The following is a 24,802-nucleotide window of genomic DNA, read 5'->3' as shown; positions in this document are numbered from 1 at the left end:
AAAGATGAAAACAGTGCTAAAAATGGAAGAATGATAAGATGACGTATGAAGTGCAGGACATGGTGGATTAGGAATTGCACCTTTTAAGGGCCGGTTTTATAATGTCTGGTTAAACTGGAGTTTAAGCTAAGCGTCGGTTAAGTCCCAGAATTCTGTTTTATAATCGATGGTTAAGCCAAATCTGAGCGTTAAAGTGGTAGTCAAGCTAAACCATGGATTTCCCTCGGGTAAAAAGTTAACGTGAGGATTAACGAATTGCATGACGGTATTGTTTTCTGAAAATGGCGGACTTTTTGTTTGAAGTGGTAGACGCTATAGATGAAGAAGATGAGATTTTTGATAGAAGACACAGGATACCAAGGAATTTTCGACCTCGGCCGAATCATTTCGATTTATGGAACAATGAGGAATTCTTTCGGAGATTCCGATTGTCCAAAACATCTGTTAAAGCTCTGCTTGAAAAAATATACCACAGCATTGAGTTTCCTACGAAAAGGTATAAATCGTAATTATGTTTAAATTATCTTTTTTTCATACATATCAAGTGAAAGTAATAAATTAACGAAAAATATTCAATCACAGAAATAGTTCGTTATCAGCAGAAAACCAACTGCTTTTAACATTAAGGTTTTACGCCACGGGCTCCGTGCTGGTGACCATGGGCGATTTCTGTGGTGTACATAAGTCCACAGCACATCGTATTATTAAAAAAGTTACAACTTCAATTGCTGGTCTACGCAGGCATATAATAAAAATGCCTGCCACGCCGAGGGAAATTGATAAGGCTAAAGAAGCATTCTATGCCATAGCACGCTTCCCGAAAGTCGTGGGTTGCATTGATTGCACTCATATAAAAATTCAATCACCAGGTAGGTTTGGAGAAAAATTCTTTACAATTCCTTTCGTTAAGACATGTTGTTTAAAATAGCTGCCATATGTTGACAGATAACCTAACCTTAACTTTGCTAATGTGCTACTTCCGCTGCACTTACCCTGAAAATTTGTAATTTAGGCAACCTTTGGGCTAGCATTATTGATACCGTCTTTGGGCTAGAGCTCTAGTGGGATGTAGTGGGAGATGGCTGTAGTCAGCTGTAGTGGATTGCTGGAATGCTTGTCAGGTTTAGATTAATATTTACGCTAATAATAATTCAAACACGGTTCATAGCCTGTGATTAATATCACATTAACATAGCCTCATTTGTTGGGGCAATGACAACGTGAAGGAAGGAATCATACAATGTGTTTTGGCATCTAATGTTGGGCAGTGTTACATGAACATTGTGAGCTGTCGTATATCCTGTGATTATACGTAAATTTTATCTTAAATATTGCATTTGACTATTTTTGATTATAATAATGTCTTTGGGATTTTGATCATGAAAGTTCAGAAAGTGAAAAATCACGGCTAATTTTCTCGTAGGCGATGTATGAGAAAGTGTATATATATATTTATAGATTATTTCTTCTGTATTTACTTCGGACTTGATTACTTACAACCTTAGTTTTGAAATGTTGTTATTAAGGATGGAAGTTAGACGATTAATTTACGTATGAGAGGATGTAATGGCCTGTGTAAGTATTCACACCAATTGGTACTCATTAACTCAGCGTCCATACAGGATTCCATACAATTTGTTTTTATTTGATAATTACCCTTTCAATCTTTTGTATGTAAATATATCAACTTTATTTTGTGGTGAGTCGTATATTGCATGTGAGGCAAAGATATAATATGTGCTTACAAATCACCGCACACTCCGCACCGCTGGGTAGGTAGTTGTGATATTTATTTCCAATATTTGTCATGTATTGTAATCGTCAAAGCTACAATTGCCTGCAGTATTTTCAGTTGACTGCCAGTAGTGGTTATCACCCGACATTTGTTTACTAATACATGAATTTTTGAACATAAACAATTATTTTGTTGGCATTGAATTATTTTATCATTACTTAAATTTATTACTACCAACTTATTTTGTTAACTCTTATACATTTACATTCATGTCAAACTTATATGAAAAGGATCTTAATTGCAATGGGTGAATGTTTTTGATTAGATAAAGAAAACAAAGTCTCAGCTTCCTCTGAGTCAGTGGCATAACTAGGAATATGCCTTGGAGGGGAATTGAAAGGCCTAGGGTGGTAATATTATTTATCATCATATTCTTCACTGAATTCAGTAATCTAAGCCTACATACTTTGTAATAGAAATACAGTGTATGCTTGCATGGAGGGAAAGATTAATATTTATTCAGAAAGTTCTTGTGTGCTGTGGAAAACTTTAGAAGGTGAGGAAAATTGATCCTGTATTGTGGTCAATAATTGATAAGTATTTCCACGGGACTTTTCCCCAATGTAATATAATTACTACATATACAAAATATGTGCAATGTTTGAGTGCTTCTTTGCATTTCAAGATATCATCAAGATATGTCATTCTAATTAGAAATTACCATCACACAAAAGTTCTAAGAGTTAATAATAGCTATGACAGTCAGATTCTACGTATTCCACATTTATTTAATCTGTACTTATCATTCATTGTCCTATGATCTTCTAGGTGGAAATGAGGCGGAACGCTTCAGAAATAGAAAAGGGTTTTTCTCGGTAAATGTTCAAGCTTGCTGTGATGCAGATATGAGCATTACTAACTTGGTTGCCAGATGGCCAGGGTCAACACATGACCAGAATATATTCAGCCATTCTAGGCTGAAAGGATTGTTAGAGAATGATGACTTAAGAGGTGGCATCATCCTAGGAGATTCGGGATATGCCTTGAAGAAGTATTTGTTGACTCCAATTAGAAACCCTATGGGAAATTATCACAAGGAGTATAATAAATGCCATACGAAAACAAGAAATGTTATTGAAAGAATGTTTGGTATATGGAAACGGCGGTTTCCTGTGCTTAGTATAGGTTTGAGGCTTTCATTGGACATGGCACTGAGGGTAATTGTAGCTTGTGGTGTTTTGCACAATTTAGCTATTTTAAGTAATGAGGATATACCACCCATTGAAATAGTTCATGAAATTGAGGCAATTGATGTTGAAGATGATGGCAATGGCAACATTCGTCAACCGTACATACATCATATCAATAACTTAATATAAGTTTCTTTTTTTGTTAACAAATATAAATGCTTTATTCCAAAGCTTCTATTAGCCTTACAAGAAAGTTTGATTCTAGTTCTGTTTGGTTAAATTGTTTGAAATTCTGTTTTTGTTTATAAAGGTTTTATTGTTACATTTATTAACTTTTTCAATTTTCAACGTTTACATTGAGAAAGCCATTAACGAAATCAAAGAAAAGGAATTGGGAGTGAATATCCATGGAGAAAAAATTAGCATGCTAAGATTTGCCGATGACATAGCCGTTATAGCAGAAACAGAGAAGGATTTGAAAAATATTCTGGCTAATATGGGTAGGGTAATGAGTAGATATCAACTGAAAATAAGAACGAAGAAAACCAAGATCTTAGTATGCAGCAGAAAAGAAGAAGTCAAGACCAACATTAAAATAGGGAGGCAAAAACTGAAAGAGGTGGATGAATTCTGTTATTTGGGAAGCAAGATAACTAGTGACGGGAGAAGCAAGAAAGAGATTATCAGCAGAATAGCCCAGGCGAAGAGAGCATTCCACCAAAAGAGAGACCTGCTTACAGCGGGAAACTTAAATATTGGAAGTAAAGAAACAATTCATAACAACCTACATCTGGAGTATGCTCCTATACGGAAGTGAGGCATGGACAATGTCCGCAGCGGAGAAAGCAAGGATAGAGGCCTTTGAAATGTGGTGCTACAGAAGAATGATGAAAATCAAATGGATTTACCGAGTTAGTAATGAGGAAGTCCTCAGAAGGGTAGGAGAGAAGAGAAGCCTCATGAAAACCTTAATAAGAAGACGGAACAACCTTATAGGCCACATCTTGAGACATGATGGCCTGATGAAGACAATCATCGAAGGGCAAGTGGAAGGCAAGAATGGAAAAGGAAAACCTTGGACAAAATATATGGAACAAGTAAAGAGAGATGTGAAAGAGAAGAATTAGGTAGGTGTGAAAAGATTAGCTGATAGTAGAACTGAGTGGAGAGCTGCGTCAAACCAATCCTAGGATTGTTGACCAGAGATGATGATTGTGCAATATTATAGGCCAAACTAAAGGAAACGTAGATGTATATATTTCATTGAGATTATTCGGTAGAAAAATTATAAATTAAGTGATTCAGAGGCATCAAATGAGATCATTTTTAGTTATTAAATAGAAAGAATAGAAAAAGGGTATAAGATGCACAAATAAGATCACAATACTCATGTCAATGTGGTAGGAGACACTGGATAAAGATTGCTTCTAAGCTTTATAGTACATGGTCCTTAATTAATGAAAGAGATTAAGGAACCATGACACTTTATGATGTGAATAGATGGATGATATGAATTCAGATCCCATTTCTATTCAGAAAAATCGTAATTAAAACATTTGACTACTGATTTTTAAGACAATAGCTTTGTGTCTCATATGCAAGGATGTTTAAAATGTTCCTTATGTCATGATATTAATCAACTATGATCAGTGCCTAGCATTGTCTCCTATCTCAATGGAAACCTTTTCAGAGAGTATCTATTCCAGTTCAGTCATGACTACAAAGTCATTTGTCGAGGGGAGGTAATTCTGTACCAAGAGTATTTAGGTTTTGTGAAAATTTGCCTGAGTAAAAGAAATCAAATTATTTTCCAGAGTAAATGGAGAAATATTAAAAGATGTTCTTAATTGTTGAAAAAACAAGATGGCATTTCAAATCATGACCCTGAGCAAATTGCCACCTACTTCAACAATCATTTCCTGGATACCTTTACAAAACCAGCTACTGGACGCATTAACTCAGATAACTTCTCACATATACATTCAGTTATGAATAATATATACTTTTATCCTACATGTGAAAAGGAAATTGAATCTGTAATTGAAAAAATTAATTTAAAACACTCAGCTGGATGGGATGAGATTCCATGCTCCCTTCTTAAAGGAAATTGCATGAACTTACTTCTCACTCCTATCACGCATCTAGTCAATGCCTCTCTTTCCTCTGGCATCTTTCCTGATAAACAAGATGGCTTCTGTGGTTCCCTTACTCAAAAAGGGTGATCCTCATGTTATGGATAACTATCGACCTGTCTCTAAACTATCTGTCTTTTCAAAAATATTTGAAAGTATCATTTCAAGGAGGATTATGTCTTTCTTAATCAAGAACAATGTTCTATCAAAAAGCCAATTTGGTTTCATAGGTGGCCTCTCTGCTGAATTTGCTATTTACAAATTTATTGATGCTGTCATTGATGGTCTCGATCATCATTTACATACCATTGGGATTTTTTATGATCTCACTAATGCTTTTGACTCTGTTGACTTTGAGATTCTTCTTAAGAAAATTCACTTCTATGGAATAAGGGGCATCCCTAACAACCTCATTAGATCTTTTCTTTCAAATAGGACTCAATCAGTAACTGTTACACATGACAAGATGTCCAAACATACTTCATCATATCGCAAGGTAGCAGGGGGTGTTCCTCAAGGCTCCATCCTTGGGCCCCTCCTATTTTTACTATACATAAATGATCTTCCTTCATCATTGCATGGAAATATTTTCATGTATGCTGATGATACAAATCATTTAATCAAAAATGATGATAATCCTGTAGTCACTGCTCAAAATGCTGTCTTCGACATGGAAAAGTGGTGCCTCTCCAACAAAGTAAACTTAAATAAAGCCAAGTGTGCATATGTCTTTTTCCACCCTGCTCAAAAAATAATTGATTACAGCCTTTATTTAAAATTTGAAGACGTCAATCTTCAACGTGTCAATGACACCAAATTTATTGGGCTCATCATTAATGAAAATCTGTTCTGGGACTCTCACATTAATCATATTTCATCCTCTATTGCATTTGGATGCTATCTCATTAGACGCATGATGCAATTAACCGACTCACGAACAGCTATGACTATTTATTTTGCTCATATCTATAGCAGGCTAAGATATGGTATTTTAGCATGGGGTCTATCCCCTAAGGCTGTTCGTATTTTAAATTACAGAAATGGGCAGTCAGAATCATCTGCAAAGCTAGGAAACGAGACAGCTGTCACAATCTTTTTAAAAAGTTACAAATCCTTCCTCTACCTTGTATTTATATTTATTGTTCTGTGATGCTTATAAGAAATCACCATTCTCACTTGACACTTCTAAAGAATATTGATATTCATAATCATAACACGAGAAGCAGAGACAATTATGCTGTGAGACAGCATAACCTTTGTATTTTTAATACTGGTCCTGTCACCATGAGTTGCAGGATTTATAATAACCTACCTGCCTCATTAAAAGATGAAAAGGTGAAAGGAAATTTCTCCTCTTAATTAAAGATGTACCTTTTAAACAATACCTTTTATTCTATTGAGGAATTCCTCAATTCTTATTTGTGTTGTTGTAACTGTGTAACATTCTTTTATGTATTGATCATTCAGAATCTCTTGTGTAAGGTTTATCTTTTTTGACGGGTCCTATATATGTTTTTGCATATCTTTTGGCACCAATAAATTTATTATTATTATTGTCGACAAAATTTGATCGGGGGTTTATTTTCAGCTTATTACATATATTAATGACCATTGTAAGTCCAATTAATCCTTGTAAATGCAATTGCTTTAAAAAAAAATGCAATTTACTTACAAAAATTGGATCAAAGATTCAAGTGCCTGAGAGAGTTTTTACCTTAACATTTACTCCTATGCAATGGATCCAAATATTTTTTGTGAAAAAGCTTTCATTATACCCAATGATGTATCACTTGTTATATTATTTTATAAATTGCCTGGTACTGAGGAAATAACTTCTGATCATTGGAATTATTATCTGTTATTTCACTTACAAAATTAAAGAATCATTACAAAATATTTTTTCACTTGTTATGAATTTCATTTTCTCACCTGTGTAGCAATGCATAAATTCCTCTACTCTGATTGTATCTTGCATTAAGAAGTATGGGAGGGAAAAGAGTATACCTGCTGCAAAAGTTAAAAACTGAATGGCAGTTGAATAACAGTAGTAAAAGGGCTAAATATTTAGTACAAATCAGTCATATGACCCTTAGGTAGGTATTGTGATATGGATTCAAAATTTTCAAGCTATTGCAAAAAACTGCTCACCTCCAAAGACATTATACCTTAACAGATGTTTTGATAGGAATCATATCTATTAGGAATCATGGGTTTAAGTATGAATAAATTAAATCTCTAATCAAAGTAAAAATTTATTATCAAAATGTTAAAAGTTTGACATATTTTGTTGTTTTTCCACAGTCCTTGCCCGCTTTGCCAGAGCAGTTTCCATTTGTATTTTGTGTAGCTCAATGGCTCTCTTTTCCGAGGCTATAAGGAGCTGCTTCTGGAGTGCAACCACTTCCATTTTTGCTTTTAGCAAATCCTCCATCGTAATTTTAGTCTTGTTATTTTCCCTTTTCTCCATTACATTTTTTCCTTTTGATGCTGGTGTGGATGGTTTGTGATTATTTAGGGAAGGTTTTACATAGATTATACTTCCAGATTAGATTATTTACTAGGTACTTACAACAAGGCACATCTGTCAAATCTTCTGTTTCATGGATGATTTCTGTAAAAACAATCACATTTCCTTGTATATTTCTGCATTTTTTATGAAGAAAATTAAGTAATTCCAATCATATTGGTTATTCCCACTAACTTAACTACAAATGAAATTTTTAGTTATCACTCAATATGGATTGTGGATCACCATTTTAACAAGGACTATGTGCTCTAATATCAGTCATTTCATGCAACTCCAATAATCACCTATCAATATGGTCTGTGTTTGCTGTTTTGTCAGTAAGTTAAATCGCAACTGAAAGTATTTTTCATGGTCAAAACATTGTCACATATCATTTGAATAATATCTCAAGAAGAAATATAAATTTCAAATCAGTGTTCAACTGGAGAGCTGCATTAGAGTATTTTCAAATAAATTATCTAGGCTCCAACAACAGTAGGTTGTCCTGAAGGAACCTCCCATCCATCCCCCAATGGAATCAGTATGTTTTTTCGTTGAAGTCTCAAGTATTATGAGTATGATCTCATATAAAATTCTGAATTTGAAGAATTTCTCTTTAGTCAATTAAAAACACTTAACTTACAGCATACCCACATCAGGGTCACAGCTAAGAATGAAGGCTAAGGGGGGATTTGAAGCAACAAATACTTTCATATCCACCAGGGTAAGCAGAAGTTACAGTGTCCCTCCAGAAATTTTTTAAGAATAATGGTTACAAATGGAGAGTTTACAGCTCCATGAGGGATATTTGATTAATGTTAAAAACTATTCTATAAGTAATACTGATCCAATTAAGTAAAATGGATTAAACTTAAAAATTTCTCTAAGCTCTGGGGGGAGGGGAGTTATCCCCCAAAACCCTCCCTTGCTGTGCCGCTGACCCACATGATATCTCTATGGCATGCTATGAACAAAAAAAAACTCTTTAAATGCATTCCAAGATTCTTTTTGTGGCAACATTAAAAAGGAGAGGTGTTATTGAAAGACGTTCAATATTGATACATATGTTACAAATAAATACTTTAACAGAAATATTAAATCATAAATCTCAATTAATATACCTACCCACATTCTGGAGTATTTCTTCTTGTTTCTCTTGAGACAACTGAAAGAAATATTGATAAATGAAATGAAATTGCTTAATAATGGTGACTACTTTCAAATGTAATTGACTTAATTGATGGATTAGTTAGTGGGTATAGGCATAGTACAATTAAGTAACATTTCATACCACTTTTTTGGGAAATAAATTAGATTTCACTTACAATTGTACCCATGTCATTATCTGAAATACTGACTTCACCTGAAAGAGAGAAGTAAATCAGTGATTCTGTTGAGGCTGAAAACTGAATGATAATGAAAAGATCAACTACCATCCATTTGACCATCTGAATCAAAACTATTGTCCAGACCGGAGACTAGACTCCCTAAAAGGGGGATGGCTTTCTCCATCACCGGAGTTAAAATATCGGATGGCATGGGACCTCCGCCTGTTTTTAGCATGGTTTGCTTGTTGACGGCTATTGCTTTTTTGGTCGACTTTTTAATATTGTCATATTTCGCCCGTAATTGCTGCCAAGTTTTTTTATTTAAAAATTGTGAATTATATTTTGATTCAATTTTTTTCCATGCCTCTTCCTGTTTCAATAAACAAAAATGAATTAATTGCTGAAGTACCAGCACTTCGAAAAATATGTATTATATTTCATTTTGAAATACTTACCTTCTTCTTCCACAATACAGCATCGCTCTTCTTATTTTCGATAACTCCTCGTTCTTCAGTAACGAGTTCCAAAAGTATCATCTGCTCCTCCACCGAAAAATTTATACTTCGTTTAGAAGCCATGCCCTTAAAGTTCTGTTACAGTCTCCTTGTATTCTAATATCTAATAAACACATTCAAATCTCGCCGTTTTTCAATTTCGACTTTCCTCTGTTTCACTTTTCGCGATCAATTGTTGGTATGAGAATTACAGTAGCTGCGCTTTCCTCTCGTTAAAGTTCCCATCAGCCAACCGGCGGTAGGATTTGCTTTATAAAACACAACCTCTCGTTAAACTCCACGTTACCGTAATCTCCACGTCAACTTAACGTGAGGTTTAACCAGACATTATAAAACCGGCCCTAAATGAGATACGTAGGAGACCAAAGGTATGGATGGAGCGAGTGTTTAAATCATAAGAAACAATGAAAACAGTGCTAAAGATGGAAATATGATGAGATGAGGTATGAAGTGCAGGACATGGTGGGTTAGGAATTGCACCTTTTAAATGAGATAAGTAGGACACCGAAGGTATGGATGGAGCGAGTGCTTAAATGAGAAGAAATGATGAAAACAGTGCTAAAGAAGGAAATATGATTAGATGAGGTATGAAGTGCAGGACATGGTGGGTTAGGAATTGCACCTTTTAAATGAGATAAGTAGGACACCGAAGGTATGGATGGAGCGAGTGCTTAAATGAGAAGAAATGATGAAAACAGTGCTAAAGATGGAAAAATGATGAGATGAGGTATGAAGTGCAGGACATGGTGGGTTAGGAATTGCACCTATTAATGAGATAAGTAGGACACCGAAGGTATGGATGGAGCGAGTGCTTAAATGAGAAGAAATGATGAATACAGTGCTAAAGATAGAAATATGATGAGATGAGGTATGAAGTGCAGGACATGGTGGGTTAGGAATTGCACCTTTTAAATGAGATAAGTAGGAGACCAAAGGTATGGATGAAGCGAGTGCTTAAATCATAAGAAACGATGAAAACAGTGCTAAAGATGGAAATATGATGAGATGAGGTATGAAGTGCAGGACATGGTGGGTTAGGAATTGCACCTATTAATGAGATAAGTAGGACACCGAAGGTATGGATGGAGCGAGTGCTTAAATGGAAGAAATGATGAAAACAGTGCTAAAAATGGAAGAATGATAAGATGACGTATGAAGTGCAGGACATGGTGGATTAGGAATTTCACCTTTTAAATGAGATAAGTAGGACACCGAAGGTATGGATGGAGCGAGTGCGTAAATGAGAAGAAATGATGAAAACAGTGCTAAAGATGGAAACATGATAAGATGAGGTATGAAGTGCAGGACATGGTGGGTTAGGAATTGTACCTTTTAAATAAGATAAGTGGGACACCGAAGGTATGGATGAAGCGAGTGCTTAAATGATAAAAAATGATTAAAACAGTGCTAAAAATGGAAAAATGATAAGATAAGGTATGAAGTGCAGGACATGGTGGGTTAGGAATTGCACCTTTAAAATAAGATAAGCAGGAGACCGAAGGTACGGATGGAGCGAGTGCTTAAATGGAAGAAATGATGAAAACAGTGCTATAGATGGAAATATGATGAGATGAGGTATGAAGTGCAGGACATGGTGGGTTAGGAATTTCACCTTTTAAATAAGATAAGGAGGACACCGAAGGTATGGATGAAGCGAGTGCTTAAATGATAAGAAATGATGAAAACAGTGCTAAAGATGGAAACATGATAAGACGAGGTATGAAGTGCAGGACATGGTGGGTTAGGAATTGCACCTTTTATATGAGATAAGTAGGAGTCCGAAGGTATTGATGGAGCGAGTGCTTAAAAGAGAAGAAATGATGAAAACAGTGCTAAAAATGGAAGAATGATAAGATGACGTATGAAGTGCAGGACATGGTGGATTAGGAATTTCACCTTTTAAATGAGATAAGTAGGACACCGAAGGTATGGATGAAGCGAGTGCTTAAATGATAAGAAATGATTAAAACAGTGCTAAAAATAGAAAAATGATAAGATGAGGTATGAAGTGCAGGACATGGTGGATAAGGAATTTCACCTTTTAAATAAGATATGTAGGACACTGAAGGTATGGATGAAGCGAGTGCTTAAATGAGAAGAAATGATGAAAACAGTGCTAAAAATGGAAGAATGATAAGATGAGGTATGAAGTGCAGGACATGGTGGATTAGGAATTTCACCTTTTTAATAAGATAAGTAGGACACAGAAGGTATGGATGAAGCGAGTGCTTAAATGAGAAGAAATGATGAAAACAGTGCTAAAAATGGAAGAATGATAAGATGAGGTATGAAGTGCAGGACATGGTGGATTAGGAATTTCACCTTTTAAATAAGATAAGTAGGACACAGAAGGTATGGATGAAGCGAGTGCTTAAATGAGAAGAAATGATGAAAACAGTGCTAAAAATGGAAGAATGATAAGATGAGGTATGAAGTGCAGGACATGGTGGATTAGGAATTTCACCTTTTAAATAAGATAAGTAGGACACCGAAGGTATGGATGAAGCGAGTGCTTAAATGAGAAGAAATGATGAAAACAGTGCTAAAAATGGAAGAATGATAAGATGAGGTATGAAGTGCAGGACATGGTGGATTAGGAATTTCACCTTTTAAATAAGATAAGTAGGACACAGAAGGTATGGATGAAGCGAGTGCTTAAATGATAAGAAATGATTAAAACAGTGCTAAAAATGGAAGAATGATAAGATGAGGTATGAAGTGCAGGACATGGTGGATTAGGAATTTCACCTTTTAAATAAGATAAGTAGGACACCGAAGGTATGGATGAAGCGAGTGCTTAAATGAGAAGAAATGATGAAAACAGTGCTAAAAATGGAAGAATGATAAGATGAGGTATGAAGTGCAGGACATGGTGGATTAGGAATTTCACCTTTTAAATAAGATAAGTAGGACACAGAAGGTATGGATGAAGCGAGTGCTTAAATGATAAGAAATGATTAAAATAGTGCTAAAAATTGAAAAATGATAAGATGAAGTGCAGGACATGGTGGGTTAGGAATTGCACCTTTTAAATAAGATAAGAAGGAGACCGAAGGTATGGATGAAGCGAGTGCTTAAATGATAAGAAATGATGAAAACAGTGCTAAAAATGGAAAAATGATAAGATGAGGCATGAAGTGCAGGACATGGTGGGTTAGGAATTGCACCTTTTAAATAAGATAAGCAGGAGACCGAAGGTACGGATGGAACGAGTGCTTAAATGGAAGAAATGATGAAAACAGTGCTATAGATGGAAATATGATGAGATGAGGTATGAAGTGCAGGACATGGTGGGTTAGGAATTTCACCTTTTAAATAAGATAAGGAGGACACCGAAGGTATGGATGAAGCGAGTGCTTAAATGATAAGAAATGATGAAAACAGTGCTAAAGATGGAAACATGATAAGACGAGGTATGAAGTGCAGGACATGGTGGGTTAGGAATTGCACCTTTTATATGAGATAAGTAGGAGTCCGAAGGTATTGATGGAGCGAGTGCTTAAAAGAGAAGAAATGATGAAAACAGTGCTAAAAATGGAAGAATGATAAGATGAGGTATGAAGTGCAGGACATGGTGGATTAGGAATTTCACCTTTTAAATAAGATAAGTAGGACACAGAAGGTATGGATGAAGCGAGTGCTTAAATGAGAAGAAATGATGAAAACAGTGCTAAAAATGGAAGAATGATAAGATGAGGTATGAAGTGCAGGACATGGTGGATTAGGAATTTCACCTTTTAAATAAGATAAGTAGGACACCGAAGGTATGGATGAAGCGAGTGCTTAAATGAGAAAAAATGATGAAAACAGTGCTAAAAATGGAAGAATGATAAGATGAGGTATGAAGTGCAGGACATGGTGGATTAGGAATTTCACCTTTTAAATAAGATAAGTAGGACACAGAAGGTATGGATGAAGCGAGTGCTTAAATGATAAGAAATGATTAAAATAGTGCTAAAAATTGAAAAATGATAAGATGAAGTGCAGGACATGGTGGGTTAGGAATTGCACCTTTTAAATAAGATAAGAAGGAGACCGAAGGTATGGATGAAGCGAGTGCTTAAATGATAAAAAATGATTAAAACAGTGCTAAAAATGGAAAAATGATAAGATAAGGTATGAAGTGCAGGACATGGTGGGTTAGGAATTGCACCTTTTAAATAAGATAAGCAGGAGACCGAAGGTACGGATGGAACGAGTGCTTAAATGGAAGAAATGATGAAAACAGTGCTAAAGATGGAAATATGATGAGATGAGGTATGAAGTGCAGGACATGGTGGGTTAGGAATTTCACCTTTTAAATAAGATAAGTAGGACACCGAAGGTATGGATGAAGCGAGTGCTTAAATGATAAGAAATGATGAAAACAGTGCTAAAGATGGAAATATAATAAGACGAGGTATGAAGTGCAGGACATGGTGGGTTAGGAATTGCACCTTTTATATGAGATAAGTAGGAGTCCGAAGGTATTGATGGAGCGAGTGCTTAAAAGAGAAGAAATGATGAAAACAGTGCTAAAAATGGAAGAATGATAAGATGACGTATGAAGTGCAGGACATGGTGGATTAGGAATTTCACCTTTTAAATGAAATAAGTAGGACACCGAAGGTATGGATGAAGCGAGTGCTTAAATGATAAGAAATGATTAAAACAGTGCTAAAAATGGAAAAATGATAAGATGAGGTATGAAGTGCAGGACATGGTGGATAAGGAATTTCACCTTTTAAATAAGATATGTAGGACACTGAAGGTATGGATGAAGCGAGTGGTTAAATGATAAGAAATGATTAAAACAGTGCTAAAAATGGAAAAATGATAAGATGAGGTATGAAGTGCAAGACATGGTGGGTTAGGAATTGCACCTTTTAAATAAGATAAGTAGGAGACCGAAGGTATGGATGGAGCGAGTGCTTAAATGGAAGAAATGATGAAAACAGTACTATAGATGGAAATATGATAAGACGAGTAATGAAATGCAGGACATGGTGGGTTTGGAATTTCACCTTTTAAATAAGATAAGTAGGACACCGAAGGTATGGATGAAGCGAGTGCTTAAATGAGAAGAAATGATGAAAACAGTGCTAAAAATGGAAGAATGATAAGATGAGGTATGAAGTGCAGGACATGGTGGATTAGGAATTTCACCTTTTAAATAAGATAAGTAGGACACAGAAGGTATGGATGAAGCGAGTGCTTTAATGAGAAGAAATGATGAAAACAGTGCTAAAAATGGAAGAATGATAAGATGAGGTATGAAGTGCAGGACATGGTGGATTAGGAATTTCACCTTTTAAATAAGATAAGTAGGACACAGAAGGTATGGATGAAGCGAGTGCTTAAATGAGAAGAAATGATGAAAACAGTGCTAAAAATGGAAGAATGATAAGATGAGGTATGAAGTGCAGGACATGGTGGATTAGGAATTTCACCTTTTAAATAAGATAAGAAGGACACCGAAGGTATGGATGAAGCGAGTGCTTAAATGAGAAGAAATGATGAAAACAGTGCTAAAAATGGAAGAATGATAAGATGAGGTATGAAGTGCAGGACATGGTGGATTAGGAATTTCACCTTTTAAATAAGATAAGTAGGACACAGAAGGTATGGATGAAGCGAGTGCTTAAATGATAAGAAATGATTAAAATAGTGCTAAAAATTGAAAAATGATAAGATGAAGTGCAGGACATGGTGGGTTAGGAATTGCACCTTTTAAATAAGATAAGAAGGAGACCGAAGGTATGGATGGAACGAGTGCTTAAATGGAAGAAATGATGAAAACAGTGCTATAGATGGAAATATTATAAGACGAGGTATGAAGTGCAGGACATGGTGGGTTAGGAATTTCACCTTTTAAATAAGATAAGGAGGACACCGAAGGTATGGATGAAGCGAGTGCTTAAATGATAAGAAATGATGAAAACAGTGCTAAAGATGGAAATATGATAAGACGAGGTATGAAGTGCAGGACATGGTGGGTTAGGAATGGCACCTTTTATATGAGATAAGTAGGAGTCCGAAGGTATGGATGGAGCGAGTGCTTTAATGAGAAGAAATGATGAAAACAGTGCTAAAAATGGAAAAATGATAAGATGAGGTATGAAGTGCAGGACATGGTGGGATAGGAATTTCACCTTTTAAACAAGATAAGTAGGACACCGAAGGTATGGATGAAGCGAGTGCTTAAATGAGAAGAAATGATGAAAACAGTGCTAAAAATGGAAGAATGATAAGATGACGTATGAAGTGTAGGACATGGTGGATTAGGAATTGCACCTTTTCAATGAGATAAGTAGGAGACCGAAGGTTTGGATGGAGCGAGTGCTTAAATGAGAAGAAATGATGAAAACAGTGCTAAAGATGGAAACATGATAAGATGAGGTATGAATTGCAGGACATGTTGGGTTCGGAATTTCACCTTTTCAATGAGATAAGTAGGAGACCGAAGGTATGGTTGGAGCGAGAGCTTAAAGGAGAAGGGATGATGAAAACAGTGCTAAAGATTGAAACATAATAAGATGAGGTATGAAGTGCCTGGACATGGTGGGTTAGGAATTGCACCTTTTCAATGAGATAAGTAGGACACCGATGGTATGGATGGAGCGAGTGCTTAAAGAAGAAGGGATGATGAAAACAGTGCTAAAGATGGAAATATTATAAGATGAGATATAAATTGCAGGACATGGTGGGTTAGGAATTGCACCTTTTCAATGAGATAAGCAGGACACCGAAGGTATGGATGAAGCGAGTGCTTAAATGAGAAGAAATGATGAGAACAGTGCTAAAGATGGAAATATGATAAGCTATTACACGTATGGTAAGCTTGTAAAGACATGGTAATCTCTAAGTCAAAATAGAACTGAGGGTATGATGCACATTTTAAAAAAGCTAGAAGTTCCCATGGAAATACCTTAGTTACGACGGCCAAGGGCTCCACTCCGCGGTGTCATAAAACAACCGTTTACGAAATTAGAATCCTGAGGGTCAGGGACCGTTAATTGAAGAAGATATAAGGGTCTCAGCTGGTATATTTCTGGTAGGTCTTTTTGTATGAGTCCCAGGAAAACAACTCACTTTGTTGTGGTTTGAAAGCTTTTAATAGAATCACGGTCTTCGATCGTATCCAAAGATAACGAAATGAACTTCGATGAAACGTGCGAGTACATCGCATGAAAAACCTCCACTGTCTTCACCATAGACCATTTGAGAATCGGTGTCTTGAAGCAAAACATAAAAACGGTGAATGTTGAGCGTTAAAACCCAGACAGCTTCAATAACCTTCCAGCGGCGCGGCTAATCCAACTCCCGACGCGCGGAGAGGAACCCTGCCGCGCGATCGAAAAATCAATATAATTTCCGACGACGCAAACTTATTTCAAAGAAAACTGCATAAAGACCTCAAGAAATCTTCAAGCAATGTTCTTATATAAGTTACTTTGCGCGTCCTTGCCAAAAACCTATTTGAAACTCTACCTAAATGTAAAACTTCGTCGAAAAACAGTATCCGCCATTTTGTTACTGCACGGTAAGAACTTATGGACTGTATTCTTTAAGATTACGGAAAATTAAAGAAAAAACCACCATGCTAACAGATTATGTGGTTTTTTATTCGGCAAAAATCCACCCATAACTTCATCATTCACTTACTTTGGAAGATTTTCAGAGAAAATTGAAGACGGGCGTTTTTTTGGAAATTTGCTCACGTTTGAGCCTCTGTATCTCAGTAACGGATAGGATTTATGTCAAATGAAGTACATATCAATAAATTTCAATCATTTTTGAGTATACTTGCGAGGTTTTAAGTTTATAACTCTAAAAAAGCCATTTTGTAATTTTGTCCGGCTCTTTCCGATTTCCGCCCACTGTGCGTCGGTCAAAAATAGCTATTAGAAAAGGTCCGTTTTTTAATGTTTTAGGTTATCACTGACTCACACAACAAGACGAAATAAGTACTAAGTATATTGGTCGAAATAAGACGAAATGGCGTGGATTTGGTTAGGAAATCATTAAGTCAAAGCATATTTATATTATTGAAAAATAAACTTTTCAAGCAATTCCTCTCTGGACGAAAATGACAGATTTGTAAATTATGGCCTATATTTGACGACTTGAATTAGAAATCTTTACTATTCGGAATACTTGCCCATCACTTGTCAATTGATGAGCAAATGATACCTCACTTCGCCGTAGTGCAAAAATGTTTTTTAAAAACAAGCCGTTTAGATTTGGCTTTAAACTTCGGTGATTGTGTTCTTCAGACGACTTTAGCATTCAACCAGGCGATGGTAACCGACTTTGATCGAAAGTTAGGCTAGGAAGCAAGTGTTATTCTGGAATTTCTCAAGGTTTTCCCTGAACCTTCTAACAATAGCATGTTTTTCAATTACTTCTTTATATCGTGCTTACTATTTATTGTTTTGAAAGAAAAAGGATTTTTGACACTGGCACCATACATGAAAATAGATAAGGGGAGTGCCTGATATAATTTAGTGAAAACATCGGTATAAAACCGAGAGGAACGTTAAAACAAGCATTTAATGAAGCTGTAGGTCAGCATTGTTTGATGGAATTATATCTCGGTTGTCACTGTAGACAGCAATACATGTTCTTTGCTTCCATTTGACACAGGGAAACGTTTCAGCAGAAAAAAATACTATTCCACTGCTTCGAGTTATTGGGAAGTGTAGTAAATACATAAAATGTCTGCACATACGTGATAATGCAATTTCAAAATACCGCATAAAAATTCGGAGGGAAAGGAGGTCCTAGTGTATAAACCCATGATTGGTAGGAAATGCAATGTAGTTACAATAACTGCGGGTTGAGCTGGATAATTATAATTTTTACCCTTAAAATGGATTCATATCATATGCATAACAAAATTGAAAAATATAATAATACCTTTGATAGGCAATTAGATTTAAAAAATTAAGGATGAGGTGGGCTATGGAGCACAGCACTAAAAAGCATTATGGCAAATAGGTGATGAACATCAGGTGGTCCTTCTGCACCTTGTTTGTAAATATTGTCATCATTGAATCTGATACACCACATGAGATACTGATTTCAAACCAAAATAAATCACTGAAACTTTGAGCCATACGAAATTTATTGCATCTGTGTGGAGCATGAAATGCAATATTTGATTAAGCTCCACACCAGTTTGCAGCAAAAATAAAAAAAACTGGTTTAATGACATCACATTCAATGAAATGCTATTTCTCCAAATGTGCCTTGAATGGCATTGTACACAATATAGTGTGATACCATATAAGTAATTTAATTATACAAACACTATGCATACATTTACAACTACATGATAATTGATTCGTCTATTGAAAAATAAATACATTACTTCCTCATAGTATCATGACATTTTTAAATTGAAAAATAAATGTGAAGAAAAATAATGCAAAATAAATAAGAACAGGCAATACCTTAAGTGAGAATACCTTGCCATTCTTCTTCAGAGATAAGCCAACATATACAAAAGAGAATTATTCAGAGATGCATAGTTTTTCTCACTGATATGCATTAATTATCCTAGATTATCAATTACAAGTAATAATCATAAAGCAATTTACATGTAAAATATTTACCATCAGACATCATTATAAAATATTTTTTGAAATCCACCCATAATTACTGCAGATTAGTTAATGAAATAAATATATTATATTTATATCCAATGGAACATATTTTCAAAATCTGGATGGTTAATCTTGTCTTACCCACTGGAGTGGTGTAGCACAGGTAAAATTATCAATTCAGAAATACCTTATAAAAATCAATTATTATAAATGGATTTTCTTTTGAAAAAAACTACACATTATATTAACCACATTTCCGTTACCTCCAGGTAGCAGAGAGAATATAGCTATTGTTTAACAAATAATACAATAACAGAAACGAACTAGTAACAAATACTGATGCCGAAAATAGAGAAAAAAGTAAAATTGTGAAACATAAAAAGTAATAAAAAAACCCAAACCCACTTATCTAATGGAAGATTGGACGATTAAAGAGCCATTTTAAAAAATATGCCCTAGATATACGATGAAACCCAAAGAAAGTAAGCCTTACAAAGGCATGAAATAGGAATAGCAACATTTCTTAGAAAGAGAACTGGCAACATGTATAACCATTATATTCACTTTAATCCTTGAAAACCAAGCAGCAATCCTGAGGATTAGGAAAAATTTACTGTTGCTAATAAATAAGAAAATGCCTATTTCCATTCAACAGAATATTCTACAAAGGACATGTGAATGTTGGAAATATATTTATGGCATGAACGATTGCAATGGTCTTCTCTAACATCAGTGAAAATTTGAAAAAGACCAATTGGAATAAAACTTGACTAAGGTCACAAAAATGTAGGAAAATGAATTTAAGAACCTAACTACTTAATTACGACATTTCTTAAATGCCTTTCAACTGGTTAAAATTGAATAAATCCCATCTTTACCATTGTATGTCAAGTATGGCAAGATTGTAAATTGATATTCTACATCACATTTAAATTGTATAGCATATCTTTGAAATTAATAATCTTTGACGAATATAGTGTTATGCCTACTACATAATGTTATGCCTACATCATTTAAATAGCAAACTACAGGGAAATGTCTCTCAAGTGAATGGGTAAAACAAGGCAAGAACAATGAACCAAAGCAAACTAATGTTCATCAAAGGGCTATACGAACATGAGAGCATCCAGAAAAATATGATTATAAAATTGGAAAGAGCTGCATATGTTGCAAATAGATTTATGTGCACGATGGCTTTAAGATAAATTGTAGGATTACATTGGTAAGCGAAAATGATACATTCCTTCCATTTACTTATAGGGTAATTGAGATGCAAAGTGATATATTATCAAAAATACAAATATTATAGCGGCATGACTAGGAAAAGACTGACAAAATTATGTGTCCAAGAGATTAAAACAACATGCATCTCAAAATGTGATCACCTACCGAATGAAAAAATTGCCATGTTGAAAACATGAAATTAACAAAAACGTCTGAGTATAATCATAAGACATTTGTAATGATTACACTAAACACATCAGTAATTCAGTTAACCCAATAAAAACTGTTGAGGCTTAAAGAAAATAAATGAGTATGATCAAAATTTTCATCTTCAGGATGGGCTCCATCACAATCTCCAAAGTATATCAGGCCAAATTCATCTCTGAAACAAAAGATATAAATTAATGGAATGCAAATTAATAAAATCGCAAACAAAATGCAACGTCAATTTTAGGTCAATATTCATAGTGAGATAAAATATTACTTCCATTCACAAAAATGCAATGGCAGAAATTATAAGCAACAATAATCAAATACCTTCTAACAAACCCATGTTCTGCAAGAATCATTCACTTAAGAAGTGAAAAATATTAAAAGACTTTCACTATTGTTTGGAATTTGCAAAGAAATCACTGGACTGGTATATATTGGATTTGAATATAGGCAATCTTCAATTTCCTTATATTATTTTATCTTTAACATCGATATTTATCCATTAGATTAGAGTTTGTTAGTGATGAAGTCACTTTCTTATACTTATGGCACATAAGATCTTCAATACATGTTATCATTTAAAAAAAAATCTGCATCTTGGAATATCGAGAAGAAGAATGTTTGACTAAAATAAAATAAATTGCATTCAAATATTTTAATATTACAAAACCCCACTCTCATTAAATCAAACTACTCATAGAACACATGAGAGGAATATCTAAGGATTGAGGATCCAATGTACCAGAAGTTTCATTTCACCTATACATGCCAAACCAATGAGTGGCCAACATTTGGGAAATCATGGAAAATTAAATTATGAACAAATATTTCAATTATTCAAAAGTTTGTTTACATTTACATTTATTAATTACCGATTTATTGGCTAAAACAGCTTCAAATAATGATTTCAATGTTTTAATTAAGACCATGATGTAAAGAAAAAAGCGTAAGAAATAGACATAGGACCCACCTTTGCACTGGCTATAAGTGTTCCCATCACATTGTTAGAATAGAGAGAGAAGAGGAGGGGGGCTTGCTGCTGCAGAAGAGATCTTCCTCTTGTGGATCCATAATCAGCGATAATACTAGGGACAGCTGCGGCAAGCCAACATACCTTTGCCTTCGGTGTTTTCCCATCCAATGCAAATTTGATAAACACATCTAATTCCTCCCCCCTCTTCCTCCTCTCCTCCAACTCCTTTATAGCCTTCATCCACTCACGCTCTCGTTCCTCATCTCCCGTGATATGCGGCCTCCCCTCATTATCAAAAATTAATTTCTGAGATAATTGTGAGAGGGCCCAAGCTAACCTACGACATACAACTTTCTCACTGTTACCGGAACAATCCTTTGCACCCAAATATACAGTCTCACTCTCAAAATCACAAAATGTATTCCAATTACTCCCACTCTCCTGAGTCCCACCCAATCGCACAACCTTCTCCTTCATCCTTACAATACTCTCAGATTTGAAGTCCACCATCACCCTCACCCAACCATCCCCACTTAAAAACTTAATAATACTAGTTGTAAATTCATCTCCATCATACATTCTCTCATACAATCTACGCATTCCATCAACTCCACTTCCATACACTATCCTAGTCTTTCGCATCATGGCGTCTACACACTCCTGCCTTGCTTCGGCCGGATTGGATGTAGGTTGACTGAAAGATGCCTCCCCAATAAGACCACACTTGATACACGTCACATCCTCCGCTGTTGACATCACTGCTTCTTCTAGACAAGGCAACAGTGCATCGCGTCCACACACTTGCTCTTTCAGTTCCTCCAACGATGAGCTCAGTTGTCGCACAAGAGATTTCATCTCTCGCCTCAATGAGTCCACAGAGGATTTGAGAGATGCAATATCACATTCTGGGCTAGCCACGGGTGTTACATGATCAGTGCTCCTACTCGAAGATGCTTCCAGACGACGCAAAATAACTTTGTCTCTCCTGTGAACCAACCTCACCAAATTCAGAACTCTAGACCGTTCTGCATCATCAGGGAACTGCTGCAACATCTTCTCAGCTGAAAACAATGCATTCTGTTGACTGTCATCTGTAATGTCTGTGTCGGCCCCTCTCGCCAATAACTCCTGCACCCAATCACCCTTCCCAAGTCCCACACCAACATGCAAGAGTGTTCTTTGCCGTGGATAACGAACATCGACATCTTCCAACATGTCCAGCAGCTCTTTATGCTGAAGCAATGGACCAGTAAACAATCCATTTAAAAGCCTCTCCTCAACAAATTGCTCTGCACCACTAGCAGAAATGTTGCTTGCCATTATTTCAAAAGAATGAAATAATTATTTATGAGTATGTTGGATTCACAAAACAGGGAGTTTCCAATGGGAACCAGGCGTATTTGCGATGGTCAAGGAGGAGTAATACACGATCTCAATGTTGCTACGAAAGGATGAAATGTTGGCTGCAAAGAAACAAAATGAATATAAATTATTACCTTAAAAGTTGTCAATAGCAGATTGGGAACATAACAACTTAAGCATAAGCGTGACTTGAGAAAAAATATCTCGCTTACTATGCAACCCAAATTAAAAAGTAAAATGTTCTGGAATGGCATTTTTGAAATTCAATCACTCACAGCCATCATTTCTATGTGGAAATACCAAATCCGCTGGAGACCAAAATATATATATATAGCTATGCTAAAAATGTTGAAACAGTTTTCTACCAAGCAGGAGTACCGATCATTTACAACGGATCCTATAATAATCAGGGAAGTGAGGTTAGAATGAAAATAGAGATGATATGCACGAAAATCTATTATGTGGCATGATATGATGGGAAAATTGGCTGCTAAAAAAACAAAAAAAAGAAGTGAGAACAATAGATGAAATGAACAGATGCAGGTGCTACATGGTGGAAGGTCGAAATATTCAAATCAGAGATGGTAAAACTTTTCCACAGTATTTACTGTACAAGTCTCGTACCAGATGATGACTCTGTGAGCCAAAACACCTCATAAACATTGAAATGTTGTGGAAAAGTGCTGCCCTCTTGTATTCAAATAGAAAAAATGTTCCTGAGTACCAACTTAATAGCAGATGCCATGGGTGGAAATACATCAAAAAATTATAAATATTTGCATGGTTACTTTCTGGACGGCAAGTATGTATAGTGCAATTTCTCTTACATCAAATCAAGCGAAGTCCAAGTTTTCCTCCTCTCTTCCTTATCTCCTCTAAGAAATGAAAATTACCTTAGTTCTCAAATGCCTTCCCCATACACACCATCACTTACATTACGTAACTTCACTTAACCATGGGACAACCAAATCGACTGCGTAACCTTGAAATATGTTGAAAATGGACAAAAGCTCCTTTTAAAAGATTCCATCTGACAAAAAAATTGGTGATCCTCTTATCTCCATCCATCCATCATTCACACTTTACGCTGAAGTGAAGATGTTACTAGGATGGAAGCATTTACGAAAGGGCGATGAGCTTCAAGACAAAGCCAAAATTGATGGAAGTCATTAGTGGAAACATCCTATGAAGAAGGTATAGCAAATCGTGTCCGCAGGCACGAACAATTCCTCAATCACCGAGGCAATTATGTCTAAAGAACACCACAAGTGTGCTCAATATTTAGCAAAGGAATAATTTCTAATTAATCACTTCGTCATCTGTTCATAACACATTGGAAGTTGAAGAAAAGCAGCCCTACTACATTATTAAATTTTATTTGCTGTGATTTTCCCACCTTTCACAGAACTTGATCTTACGAAATGTTATTCTTCATTAACTTATATCCAGTTATTGAGAAGCCGAATTCTGTCAAAATCCATTTCTTAGCAAAGGATTTCAAAAATATTCCAAGGTAGGGCATCCCGGATAAGGAGATAAAAGATAAGATCTTTAGCCCCAGCTGATTTGCCCCAATCATCCCACACCACCCCTGCTTGTCTTCCTTACATACTCCTCATGTCCACTTGTTATCTCCCCCTGACTCTTCAGTAAAAAAAGAAGCCTATACAGATTTTAGATGCGGCCTCATATTGTATATATTATACTGGTGCAAAAATTTACTAACTTTCAATCATTACATGTTGAATATTTTTAGTAGAAAATTAGATAGAAAAAACAATTGTTTCCTATTAAAGAGTAAAATTTCCTTATTTGCACAATGCTCAGACAACGAGAGTACATATCCAGATCTCGGGGAGGAGTACAGGTGCACGTTTCCCCCTGATTCTTAAAAAAAGACAAAATTTATAATATGGTTAGCATTGCGTTTGTTTTGGTTTGATTATCAATCATAAAATATCATTGATATTAAAGAGAATATTTTGGTACAATAATTGTCGTATGTTGACCATAATCCTAATTATACGAAGACACTGG

General features: G+C 35.5%; 2 protein-coding genes and 1 long non-coding RNA gene across 7 annotated transcripts in view; 1 reads left to right on the top strand and 2 right to left on the bottom strand.

Moving 5' to 3' along the window:
- The first annotated feature begins 658 nt into the window (after positions 1-658).
- Positions 659-3,114, top strand: LOC124173089 (putative nuclease HARBI1). The gene is made up of 2 exons (XM_046552602.1): positions 659-869; positions 2,564-3,114. Exons 1-2 carry the CDS (start codon positions 659-661, stop codon positions 3,112-3,114), a joined length of 762 nt encoding a protein of 253 aa, XP_046408558.1.
- A 4,250-nt stretch (positions 3,115-7,364) lies between these two features.
- Positions 7,365-9,562, bottom strand: LOC124173243. Its single transcript, XR_006868473.1, has 3 exons — positions 8,689-9,562; positions 7,627-7,668; positions 7,365-7,544 (listed from the first exon to the last, which is right to left on the bottom strand). It is a non-coding gene; the product is annotated as an uncharacterized LOC124173243 (long non-coding RNA).
- Positions 9,563-17,261: 7,699 nt separating this feature from the next.
- LOC124173192 overlaps positions 17,262-24,802 on the bottom strand; it is a 41,337-nt gene continuing 33,796 nt past the window's right edge. For 4 of the 5 annotated variants that reach the window (XM_046552707.1, XM_046552705.1, XM_046552706.1 and 1 more), the window contains one exon: positions 21,057-22,866. In XM_046552707.1, coding sequence (XP_046408663.1) covers positions 21,350-22,723 — 1,374 coding nt within the window. In that variant the 5' untranslated portion in view covers positions 22,724-22,866 and the 3' untranslated portion in view covers positions 21,057-21,349. Of the gene's footprint in view, positions 20,600-21,056; positions 22,867-24,802 lie in introns of those variants that run through there. The other variant, XM_046552709.1, reaches the window with a different exon arrangement.

This window comes from Ischnura elegans (genome assembly GCF_921293095.1).
Source record: "Ischnura elegans chromosome 13 unlocalized genomic scaffold, ioIscEleg1.1 SUPER_13_unloc_4, whole genome shotgun sequence".
NCBI lineage: Eukaryota > Metazoa > Arthropoda > Insecta > Odonata > Coenagrionidae > Ischnura > Ischnura elegans.
The sequence above is the reverse complement of the archived record's forward strand: the minus strand, read 5'-3'. Positions and strand labels throughout refer to the sequence as shown.